The 12,018-nt window shown below is 51.8% G+C and overlaps 1 protein-coding gene across 2 annotated transcripts in view; it reads left to right on the forward strand.

Moving 5' to 3' along the window:
* Positions 1-12,018, forward strand: part of TPP1 (tripeptidyl peptidase 1) — a 51,522-nt gene that overhangs the window by 12,118 nt on the left and 27,386 nt on the right. The window contains exon 3 of one of the 2 annotated variants that reach the window (XM_073559814.1): positions 1,949-2,088. The exons of the other annotated variant lie outside the window; for it this stretch is intronic. Within the exon in view, the coding sequence (XP_073415915.1) occupies positions 1,949-2,088 (140 nt within the window). The remainder of the gene's footprint in view (positions 1-1,948; positions 2,089-12,018) is intronic. 2 annotated transcript variants of the gene reach the window in all.

Here is a 12,018-nt window from a genome sequence, read left to right on the forward strand (position 1 = left end):
GGTTTTGAGGATATGTCTCCCTCCGCCGGCCCCTGTCGGGTTTTGAGGATATGTCTCCCTCCGCCGGCCCCTGTCGGGTTTTTGGGGTATTTCTCACTCCGCCGGCCCCTGTCTGGTGGGTGTATGCTGCCCTCCGCCGGCCCCTGTCGGGTTTTGAGGGTATGTCTCCCTCCGCCGGCCCCTGTCGGGTTTTGAGGATGTCTCCCTCCGTCGGCCCCTGTCGGGTTTTGAGGATATGTCTCCCTCTGCCGGCCCCTGTCGGGTTTTGAGGATATGTCTCCCTCCGCCGGCCCCTGTCGGGTTTTTGGGGTATTTCTCACTCCGCCGGCCCCTGTCGGGTTTTGAGGGTATGCCTCCCTCCGTCGGCCCCTGTCGGGTTTTGAGGATATGTCTCCCTCCGTCGGCCCCTGTCGGGTTTTGAGGGTATGCCTCCCTCCGTCGGCCCCTGTCGGGTTTTGAGGGTATGCCTCCCTCCGTCGGCCCCTGTCGGGTTTTGAGGGTATGCCTCCCTCCGTCGGCCCCTGTCGGGTTTTGAGGGTATGCCTCCCTCCGTCGGCCCCTGTCGGGTTTTGAGGGTATGCCTCCCTCCGTCGGCCCCTGTCGGGTTTTGAGGGTATGCCTCCCTCCGTCGGCCCCTGTCGGGTTTTGAGGGTATGCCTCCCTCCGTCGGCCCCTGTCGGGTTTTGAGGGTATGCCTCCCTCCGTCGGCCCCTGTCAGGTTTTGAGGGTATGCCTCCCTCCGTCGGCCCCTGTCGGGTTTTGAGGATATGTTTCCCTCCACCGGCTCCTGTCGGGTTTTGGGGGTATTTCTCACTCTGCCGGCCCCTGTTGGGTGGGTGTATGCTGCCCTCCGTCGGCCCCTGTCGGGTTGCGGGGGTATGCCGCCCTCCGTCGGCCCCTGTCAGGTTTTGAGGGTATGCCTCCCTCCGTCGGCCCCTGTCGGGTTTTGAGGATATGTCTCCCTCCACTGGCTCCTGTCGGGTTTTGGGGGTATTTCTCACTCTGCCGGCCCCTGTTGGGTGGGTGTATGCTGCCCTCCGTCGGCCCCTGTCGGGTGGGTGTATGCCTCCCTCCGTCGGCCCCTGTCGGGTTGCGGGGGTATGCCTCCCTCCGTCGGCCCCTGTCGGGTTTTGAGGGTACTTCTCACTCCGCCGGCCGCTGTTGGGTTTTGGGGATATTTCTCCCTCTGACGGCCCCTGTCGGGTTTTGAGGGTATTTCTCACTCCGCCAGCCCCTGTCGGGTTTTGGGGGTATTTCTCCCTCCGCCGGCCCCTGTCGGGTTTTGAGGGTATTTCTCCCTCCGCCGGCCCCTGTCGGGTTTTGAGGGTACTTCTCACTCCGCCGGCCCCTGTCGGGTTTTGAGGGTACTTCTCACTCCGCCGGCCCCTGTCGGGTTTTGAGGGTACTTCTCACTCCGCCGGCCCCTGTCGGGTTTTGAGGGTACTTCTCACTCCGCCGGCCCCTGTCGGGTTTTGAGGGTACTTCTCACTCCGCCGGCCCCTGTCGGGTTTTGAGGGTACTTCTCACTCCGCCGGCCCCTGTCGGGTTTTGAGGGTATTTCTCCCTCCGTCGGCCCCTGTCGGGTTTTGAGGATATGTCTCCCTCCGCCGGCCCCTGTCGGGTTTTGAGGATATGTCTCCCTCCGCCGGCCCCTGTCGGGTTTTGAGGATACGTCTCCCTCCGCCGGCCCCTGTCGGGTTTTGAGGATACGTCTCCCTCCGCCGGCCCCTGTCGGGTGGGTGTATGCTGCACTCCGTCGGCCCATGTCGGGTTTTGAGGGTACTTCTCACTCCTTCGGCCGCTGTTGGGTTTTGGGGATATTTCTCACTCCCCTGTCGGGTGGCGGGTTGCCGGCCTCCCTCCTCCAGAAGGTTCTGCCGTACTGCTTGGATAATGGTTGTTCTATCTGCCTGTGGGCTGAGTGTGATAATCTGCGTCTTCTCTCCAGTGTTCCCCAGGGTTGGCTTCCTGCAGGGCGTCTTTCCGACAATGACTCGGTCGTGCTGACTTTCGCTCTGAAGCAGCAGAATGTGGAGAAGTTGGAAGCGCTGGTGAGACGCGTGTCTGACCCCAACGCCCCAGATTATGGTAAATATTTCATTTCTGTATTACTGTCATCACGTAAGATCGGCCTCGGTGTGTCCCAGAGACCAATCGTGGAAGGCGAAGTATGTCCATGAGGAGCAATGTGGCTCCATCGTTAATGCAGCGGGGGAGCACGGTGTACGTGTGGGTATGTGTGACTGTACTCGCGGCCATTACACTGAGATTACAGCACCAAGAAGGAGATGTCGCCAATCTGCAGGTGATGGAATCGGCAAAATCACAACCGCTGGATTCCCCAGTCCGGAATCTGAGCCTCGTGCAGAAATCCCGGCACCTCCGGCCTCGGCTGCTGTCACTGAGGTCAGTATTGGTCGTCTGAGGAAGGATTGGCCGCTCAGTGTACAAATCGTCAGGATCCTCTTCCGGCAGATCCTGTGTAATCACCAAGCAGTGACGTCCCCGATGGAGACGTTGCCGGCAGCTGCTGTGTGATCACCGACCAATGACGTCCCCGATGGAGACAAGTCCGGAGACGCTGCCGGCAGCTCCTGTGTGATCACCGACCAATGACGTCCCCGATGGAGACAAATCCGGAGATGCTGCCAACAGCTCCTGTGTAATCACCGACCAGTGACGTCCCCGATGGAGACAAGTCCAGAGATGCTGCCAACAGCTCCTGTGTGCTCACCGACCAATGACGTCCCCGATGGAGACAAGTCCAGAGATGCTGCCAACAGCTCCTGTGTAATCACCGACTAGTGACGTCCCCGATGGAGACAAATCCGGAGACGCTGCCGGCAGCTCCTGTGTAATCACCGACCAGTGACGTCCCCGATGTGCTATATGGAGATAAGTCTGGAGACGCCGCGGGAGCAGGTTTTGGCCATGCCGGCGCTCACAGTAGTGTGAGGAACATGCAGTCTGGAGGGGCGTTGTATATTTGTCTCCATCCTGTGGTGTCCGTAATTCCATGACTTACACTTTTTGGTGTCACAGTGTGTGTGTGGGCGGCTTCCTCTGCGCTGCGGCCAGTTTCTGGACCTCACCTTTTGCCTCTTCTGTGATTTGCTCTTTCAGTCGGACGCTTCTATGGTTACTGAGAGACCATTCTAAAGATTCCATGACGTTTCTGTGACTCCTCAGTATGTAATTCTTCCATATGTGAGGATCACTAATAAAGGCGTTGCACAAGAGACGGGTGAATCCAGAAGTTTCCATCCACTATTTAGAAAGACACATCTGCAGGTTTTTCCCAATATCTGACATGAAATCAGAATAAATCTTTCCCGGTTTAGGTCAATCAGGATTACCATAATTATTAATATTTGCCAAATGCCAGAATAATGACAGAGCGAGAATGTTTTAAGGCATTTTTTATTACTTACTGCAAAGTCAAAAGTTTCTATCCACTAAGATTATTATGCCTTTAAACGGTTCTGAACGGCCCATATGATGATGTCGGGTTTGGAAGCTTCTGGGTTTTGGCAACATCTGAGTTACTGAGACATACCTGTGGATGTATTTTAATGCACACCTGAAACACACTGCTTCTTTGTGTAGCATCATGGGAAAGTCTCAGCCAAGATATCAGGAAGATAATTGTGGACTTTCAAGTCTGGCTCATCCTTGGGTACAATTACAAGATACCTGAAGGTGCCTCGTTCATCTGTACAAACAATTATACACAAGTACAAACAAGATGGGAATGCCCAGCCATCACACCGCTCAGGAAGGAGACAGGTTCTGTGTCCCAGAGATGAACGTGCTTTGGTTGAAAATGTGCATATCAACCCAAAGACAAAAGTAAAAGACCTTGTGAAGATGATGGCGGAAGCTGGTAAGATTGTGTCAATAGCCACAGTGAAGCGAGTACTGTATCAACATGGGCTGAAAGGCCACTCTGCCAGGAAGAAGCCATTGCTCCAACAGAAACATAAAAAAGCCAGATTAATGTTTGCAAATTCACACAGGAGCAAAGACCTTAGTTTTTGGAGACATGTCCTGTGGTCTGAGGAAACTAATATTGAACTTTTTGGGCATAATGATCATCGTTACGTTTGGAGGAAAAAGGGAGAAACTTGGATGCCTAAGAACACCATCCCCACTGTGAAGCACTGTGGAGGCAGCATCATGTTGTGGAGTTGTTTTGCTGCAGGAGGGACTGGTGCACTTCACAAAATAGATGGCATCATGTGGCAATACTGAAGAGACATATCAAGACAATCAACCAGGAAGTTTCATCTTGGGCTGAAATAGGTCTTCCAAATGGACAATGACCCGAAGCATACTGCAAAAATGGTAGCAACGTGGCTTCAGGATAACATAGTCAATGTTTTGGAGCCGCCATCAGAAAGCTCTGATCTCAATCCTATTGAAAATTTATGGGCAAAGCTGAAAAGGTCGGTGCGAGCATTGCGATATACAAACCTGGATCAGTTATACCAGTATTGTCAGGAGGAATGGGCCCAAATTCTGACCAAGTATTGTGAAAAGCTTGTGGAAGGAGATCCCAAACCTCTAACCCAAGTCATTCAGGTTAAGGGCAATGGTAACAAATGCTAATGAAATGGATGGAAACTTCTGACTTTGCAGCAAAACTTTCTCATTATTCTGGCATTTAGCAAATATTAATAACTAGCTGAAGAGCCCGGCGTTGCCTGGGCATGGTAACTGTGGTTAGTTATAACAAATGATGATGATTATCCTCCATCCCATAGTTCCATGCCCATATACCCATATACCCATCACACATCCTCCATCCCATAGTCCAGTGCCCATATACCCATCACACATCCTCCATCCCATAGTCCAGTGCCCATATACCCGTCATACATATCCTCCATCCCATAGTCCAGTGCCCATATACCCGTCATACATATCCTCCATCCCATAGTCCTCTGCCCATATACCCATCATACATATCCTCCATCCCATAGTCCTCTGCCCATATACCCATCATACATATCCTCCATCCCATAGTCCAGTGCCCATATACCCATCACACATCCTCCATCCCATAGTCCCGTGCACATATACCCATCACACATCCACCATCCCATAGTCCCATGCACATATACCCATCATACATATCCTCCATCCCATAGTCCAGTGCCCATATACCCATCACACATCCTCCATCCCATAGTCCAGTGCCCATATACCCATCACACATCCTCCATCCCATAGTCCAGTGCCCATATACCCGTCATACATATCCTCCATCCCATAGTCCAGTGCCCATATACCCATCATACATATCCTCCATCCCATAGTCCAGTGCCCATATACCCGTCATACATATCCTCCATCCCATAGTCCAGTGCCCATATACCCATCACACATCCTCCATCCCATAGTCCCGTGCACATATACCCATCACACATCCACCATCCCATAGTCCCATGCACATATACCCATCATACATATCCTCCATCCCATAGTCCAGTGCCCATATACCCGTCATACATATCCTCCATCCCATAGTCCTCTGCCCATATACCCATCATACATATCCTCCATCCCATAGTCCAGTGCCCATATACCCATCACACATCCTCCATCCCATAGTCCCGTGCACATATACCCATCACACATCCACCATCCCATAGTCCTGTGCCCATATGCCCATCACACATATCCTCCATCCCATAGGCCCATACCCATCAAACATCCTCCATCCCATAGTCCCATGCACATATACCCATCATACATCCTCCATCCCATAGTCCAGTGCCCATATACCCATCATACATCCTCCATCCCATAGTCCTCTGCCCATATACCCATCATACATCCTCCATCCCATAGTCCCGTGCCCATATGCCCATCACACATCCTCCATCCCATAGTCCCGTGCCCATATACCCATCACACATCCTCCATCCCATAGTCCAGTGCCCATATACCCATCACACATCCTCCATCCCATAGTCCCGTGCCCATATACCCATCACACATCCTCCATCCCATAGTCCAGTGCCCATATACCCATCACACATCCTCCATTCCATAGTCCCGTGCCCATATACCCATCACACATCCTCCATCCCATAGTCCCGTGCCCATATACCCATCATACACATCCTCCATCCCATAGTCCCGTGCCCATATACCCATCATACATATCCTCCATCCCATAGTCCCGTGCCCATATATCCATCATACACATCCTCCATCCCATAGTCCAGTGCCCATATACCCATCATACATATCCTCCATCCCATAGTCCCATGCCCATATATCCATCATACATATTCTCCATCCCATAGTCCCGTGCCCATATACCCATCATACATATCCTCCATCCCATAGTCCCGTGCCCATATATCCATCATACACATCCTCCATCCCATAGTCCCGTGCCCATATACCCATCATACATATCCTCCATCCCATAGTCCCGTGCCCATATATCCATCATACACATCCTCCATCCCATAGTCCAGTGCCCATATACCCATCATACATATCCTCCATCCCATAGTCCCATGCCCATATATCCATCATACATATTCTCCATCCCATAGTCCCGTGCCCATATACCCATCATACATATCCTCCATCCCATAGTCCCGTGCCCATATATCCATCATACACATCCTCCATCCCATAGTCCAGTGCCCATATACCCATCATACATATCCTCCATCCCATAGTCCCGTGCCCATATAACCATCACACATCCTCCATCCCATAGTCCCGTGCCCATATACCCATCATACATATCCACCATCCCATAGTCTCATGCCCATATACCCATCATACATATCCTCCATCCCATAGTCCCGTGCCCATATACCCATCATACATATCCTCCATCCCATAGACCCGTGCCCATATACCCATCATACATATCCTCCATCCTATAGTCCCGTGCTCATATACCCATCATACATATCCTCCATCCCATAGTCCCGTGCCCATATACCCATCATACATATCCTCCATCCCATAGACCCGTGCCCATATACCCATCATACATATCCTCCATCCCATAGTCCCGTGCCCATATACCCATCATACATATCCTCCATCCCATAGTCCCATGCCCATATACCCATCATACATATCCTCCATCCCATAGTCCCGTGCCCATATACCCATCATACATATCCTCCATCCCATAGACCCGTGCCCATATACCCATCATACATATCCTCCATCCTATAGTCCCGTGCTCATATACCCATCATACATATCCTCCATCCCATAGTCCCGTGCCCATATACCCATCATACATATCCTCCATCCCATAGACCCGTGCCCATATACCCATCATACATATCCTCCATCCTATAGTCCCGTGCCCATATACCCATCATACATATTCTCCATCCCATAGTCCCGTGCCCATATACCCATCACACTCTCCATCCCATAGTCCCGTGCCCATATACCCGTCATACATATCCTCCATCCCATAGTCCCGTGCCCATATACCCATCATACATATTCTCCATCCCATAGTCCCGTGCCCATATACCCATCACACTCTCCATCCCATAGTCCCGTGCCCATATACCCGTCATACATATCCTCCATCCCATAGACCCGTGCCCATATACCCATCATACATATCCTCCATCCTATAGTCCCGTGCTCATATACCCATCATACATATTCTCCATCCCATAGTCCCGTGCCCATATACCCATCACACTCTCCATCCCATAGTCCCGTGCCCATATACCCGTCATACATATCCTCCATCCCATAGTCCCGTGCCCATATACCCATCATACATATCCTCCATCCCATAGTCGAGTGCCCATATACCCATCATACTTATCCTCCATCCCATAGTCCAGTGCCCATATACCCATCACACACCCTCCATCCCATAGTCCAGTGCCCATATACCCATCATACATATCCTCCATCCCATAGTCCCGTGCCCATATACCCATCAGACATCCTCCATCCCATAGTCCAGTGCCCATATACCCATCATACATATCCTCCATCCCATAGTCGAGTGCCCATATACCCATCATACATATCCGCCATCTCATAGTCCAGTGCCCATATACCCATCATACATATCCTCCATCCCATAGTCCCGTGCCCATATACCCATCATACATATCCTCCATCCCATAGTCCCGTGCCCATATACCCATCATACATATCCTCCATCCCATAGTCGAGTGCCCATATACCAATCATACATATCCGCCATCTCATAGTCCCGTGCCCATATACCCATCATACATATCCTCCATCCCATAGTCCCGTGCCCATATACCCATCATACATATCCTCCATCCCATAGTCCAGTGCCCATATACCCATCATACATATCCGCCATCTCATAGTCCAGTGCCCATATACCCATCATACATATCCTCCATCCCATAGTCCCGTGCCCATATACCCATCATACATATCCTCCATCCCATAGTCCAGTGCCCATATACCCATCACACACCCTCCATCCCATAGTCCAGTGCCCATATACCCATCATACATATCCTCCATCCCATAGTCCCGTGCCCATATACCCATCACACATCCTCCATCCCATAGTCCCGTGCCCATATACCCATCATACATATCCTCCATCCCATAGTCGAGTGCCCATATACCCATCATACATATCCGCCATCTCATAGTCCAGTGCCCATATACCCATCATACATATCCTCCATCCCATAGTCCCGTGCCCATATACCCATCATACATATCCTCCATCCCATAGTCGAGTGCCCATATACCCATCATACATATCCTCCATCCCATAGTCCCGTGCCCATATACCCATCATACATATCCTCCATCCCATAATCCAGTGCCCATATACCCATCACACCCTCCATCCCATAGTCCCGTGCCCATATACCCGTCATACATATCCTCCATCCCATAGTCCCGTGCCCATATACCCATCATACATATCCTCCATCCCATAGTCCAGTGCCCATATACCCATCATACATATTCGCCATCCCATAGTCCCGTGCCCATATACCCGTCATACATATCCTCCATCCCATAGTCCCGTGCCCATATACCCATCATACATATCCTCCATCCCATAGTCCCGTGCCCATATACCCATCATACATATCCTCCATCCCATAGTCCCGTGCCCATATACCCATCATACATATCCTCCATCCCATAGTCCCGTGCCCATATACCCATCATACATATTCGCCATCCCATAGTCCCGTGCCCATATACCCATCATACATATCCTCCATCCCATAGTCCAGTCCCCATATACCCATCATACATATCCTCCATCCCATAGTCCAGTGCCCATATACCCATCATACATATCCTCTATCCCATAGTCCCGTGCCCATATACCCATCATACATATCCTCCATCCCATAGTCCAGTGCCCATATACCCATCATACATATCCTCCATCCCATAGTCCCGTGCCCATATACCCATCATACATATCCTCCATCCCATAGTCCAGTGCCCATATACCCATCATACATATCCTCCATCCCATAGTCCAGTGCCCATATACCCATCATACATATCCTCCATCCTATAGTCCAGTGCCCATATACCCATCATACATATCCTCGATCCCATAGTCCCGTGCCCATATACCCATCATACATATTCTCCATCCCATAGTCCCGTGCCCATATACCCATCATACATATCCTCCATCCCATAGTCCCGTGCCCATATACCCATCATACATATTCTCCATCCCATAGTCCAGTGCCCATATACCCATCATACATATCCTCCATCCCATAGTCCAGTGCCCATATACCCATCACACATCCTCCATCCCATAGTCCTGAGCTGGGTGGCGCTGAGCAGGGAGTTCCTGGAGATGTGCTGTTATGTGACCTGGCAGTGCGGCCGCTGATGATGCCATTTTCTACGCCGGTAACAATAGAGCGCGGCAGTAATAGAGGAGGGGGGATTCATTTCTGTCATGTGCTCTCTGCTCCTTTCTGGGGGGCAGACAGTGGCTGGAGCTTATGTTCCCGGGGATGCTAGATTTCTCCCACCATGTCAGTGTCTGCTGAGGTGTTGTTGAATTGGGAAAACTGTTGCTCATAGCAGCCAATCACAGCTCAGCTTTCATCTTTTAAACAGCTTTGGTGAAATGAAAGCTGCTTAGTGTTTGGTTGCTATGGGCAACACCGGCAGTGTAGCCTGTTGGAAATACCACAGAACAAGGAGTTTGCGGTAAAAAATTTACTGAAAGATATTTAAGGACACGATCCATTATAAGAGCAGACGGCTATTACAAGGGCCTGATACAAAGTGCGGGGTGTTCCTGGAAACTTGTAATAGCCGTCTGCTCTTATAATGGATCGTGTCCTTAAATATCTTTCAGTAAATTTTTTACCGCAAACTCCTTGTTCTGTGGTGTTTTCAGCTGCATTGGGAGGAGGTAGCGGTGTCTGGGCGGTCTTTACTGTAATGCCAGCTGTGCAGCGGGGTCGTCCGACACCGAGTGTCGCCTGCTGTGGTCAGGAAGATCAAGTCTATACAGCAGATAGTATACGGGGCTCTGCGTGTGGAGTGGGTGGGGCTCTGCGTGTGGAGTGGGTGGGGCTCTGCGTGTGGAGTGGGTGGGGCTCTGCGTGTGGAGTGGGTGGGGCTATGTGGAGTGGGTGGGGCTCTGCGTGTGGAGTGGGTGGGGCTATGTGGAGTGGGTGGGGCTCTGCGTGTGGAGTGGGTGGGGCTATGTGGAGTGGGTGGGGGCTTGATACGCGCACAATTATGGTAATTGTCCTATAATGGGAAGGTTTATTCTGATTTCTTATCTGCATGTTTTTCTCACTCTCTGACGTCTCTTTACTGTATATAATGGATGGAAACTTCTGGTTTCACCTGTATATCCCTAAAAACAGTACGTATCTGCACACAGAAGAAATTGCCGGGCTTCCAGGATCTGACTGGTAATGTTAGTGACCATTTCTCCATCCCGGAGAAGAACACGGACTTCTGGCATCAGCAGAGAGAGGAACTGGCCAGGAGCCATGAAACATACTCGGAAAACCGGATCTGCCCTCGGCCTTTACCTACCTAAACGTCAGAGGGTGGCCCCGCTATAGATAAGACGCAAAATGGCGCCCCCACTCACTGGTGGCCATCCCTATTATACCCAACCGACAGACGGTCAGGAATGTGTAGGTGTCTAATCCCACTCTAGATCCGATATACTGAAGTGATGGGAAGGGACAGTTACCTCTTTTCTTACCCAGTTTTCGCGGTGGCTCATGGCTGGTTCCTCTATCTGCCGGTCCCAGGACCTATGTGAGAAGTCCGTGTCCTTCTCCGGGATGGAGGAATTGTCAATAATATTACCAGTCAGATCCTGGAACCCCAGGGGTTTCCACTTTCTACTTTGTGTATGGGGGCATATAGCAAATAAGGATTGTTTTTATTGGATATATCCTCTGTGATGCTCCCGCCCCTTGGCCTCCAGGCTCCCGCCCCTTGGCCTCCAGGCTCCCGCCCCTTGGCCTCCAGGCTCCCGCCCCTTGGCCTCCAGGCTCCCACGCCTTGGCCTCCAGGCTCCCGCCCCTTGGCCTCCAGGCTCCCGCCCCTTGGCCTCCAGGCTCCCGCCTCTTGAGCTCCAGGCTCCCGCCCCTTGGCCTCCAGGCTCCCGCCCCTTGGCCTCCAGGCTCCCACGCCTTGGCCTCCAGGCTCCCGCCCCTTGGCCTCCAGGCTCCCACCCCTTGGCCTCCAGGCTCCCGCCCCTTGGCCTCCAGGCTCCCGCCCCTTGGCCTCCAGGCTCCCACGCCTTGGCCTCCAGGCTCCCGCCCCTTGGCCTCCAGGCTCCCGCCTCTTGAGCTCCAGGCTCCCACCCCTTGGCCTCCAGGCTCCTGGGCAGATCCTGACTGATGGCTGCCGTTTTTGTATCAGAGCTCACAGTTATCCCAGTTTCTGGGTTTTGTCACTTTTTGAGGACCGATTGCAGGGTCTCAATTAGAGTTAGATCTGGGTAGTTTGCTGCCGTGGACCCGAACTGTTAATGATTTC

The sequence above is a fragment of the Dendrobates tinctorius genome, unplaced genomic scaffold (genome assembly GCF_039654945.1).
Source record: "Dendrobates tinctorius isolate UK_male_01 unplaced genomic scaffold, ASM3965494v1 ptg000275l, whole genome shotgun sequence".
NCBI classification, from domain to species: Eukaryota; Metazoa; Chordata; class Amphibia; order Anura; family Dendrobatidae; genus Dendrobates; species Dendrobates tinctorius.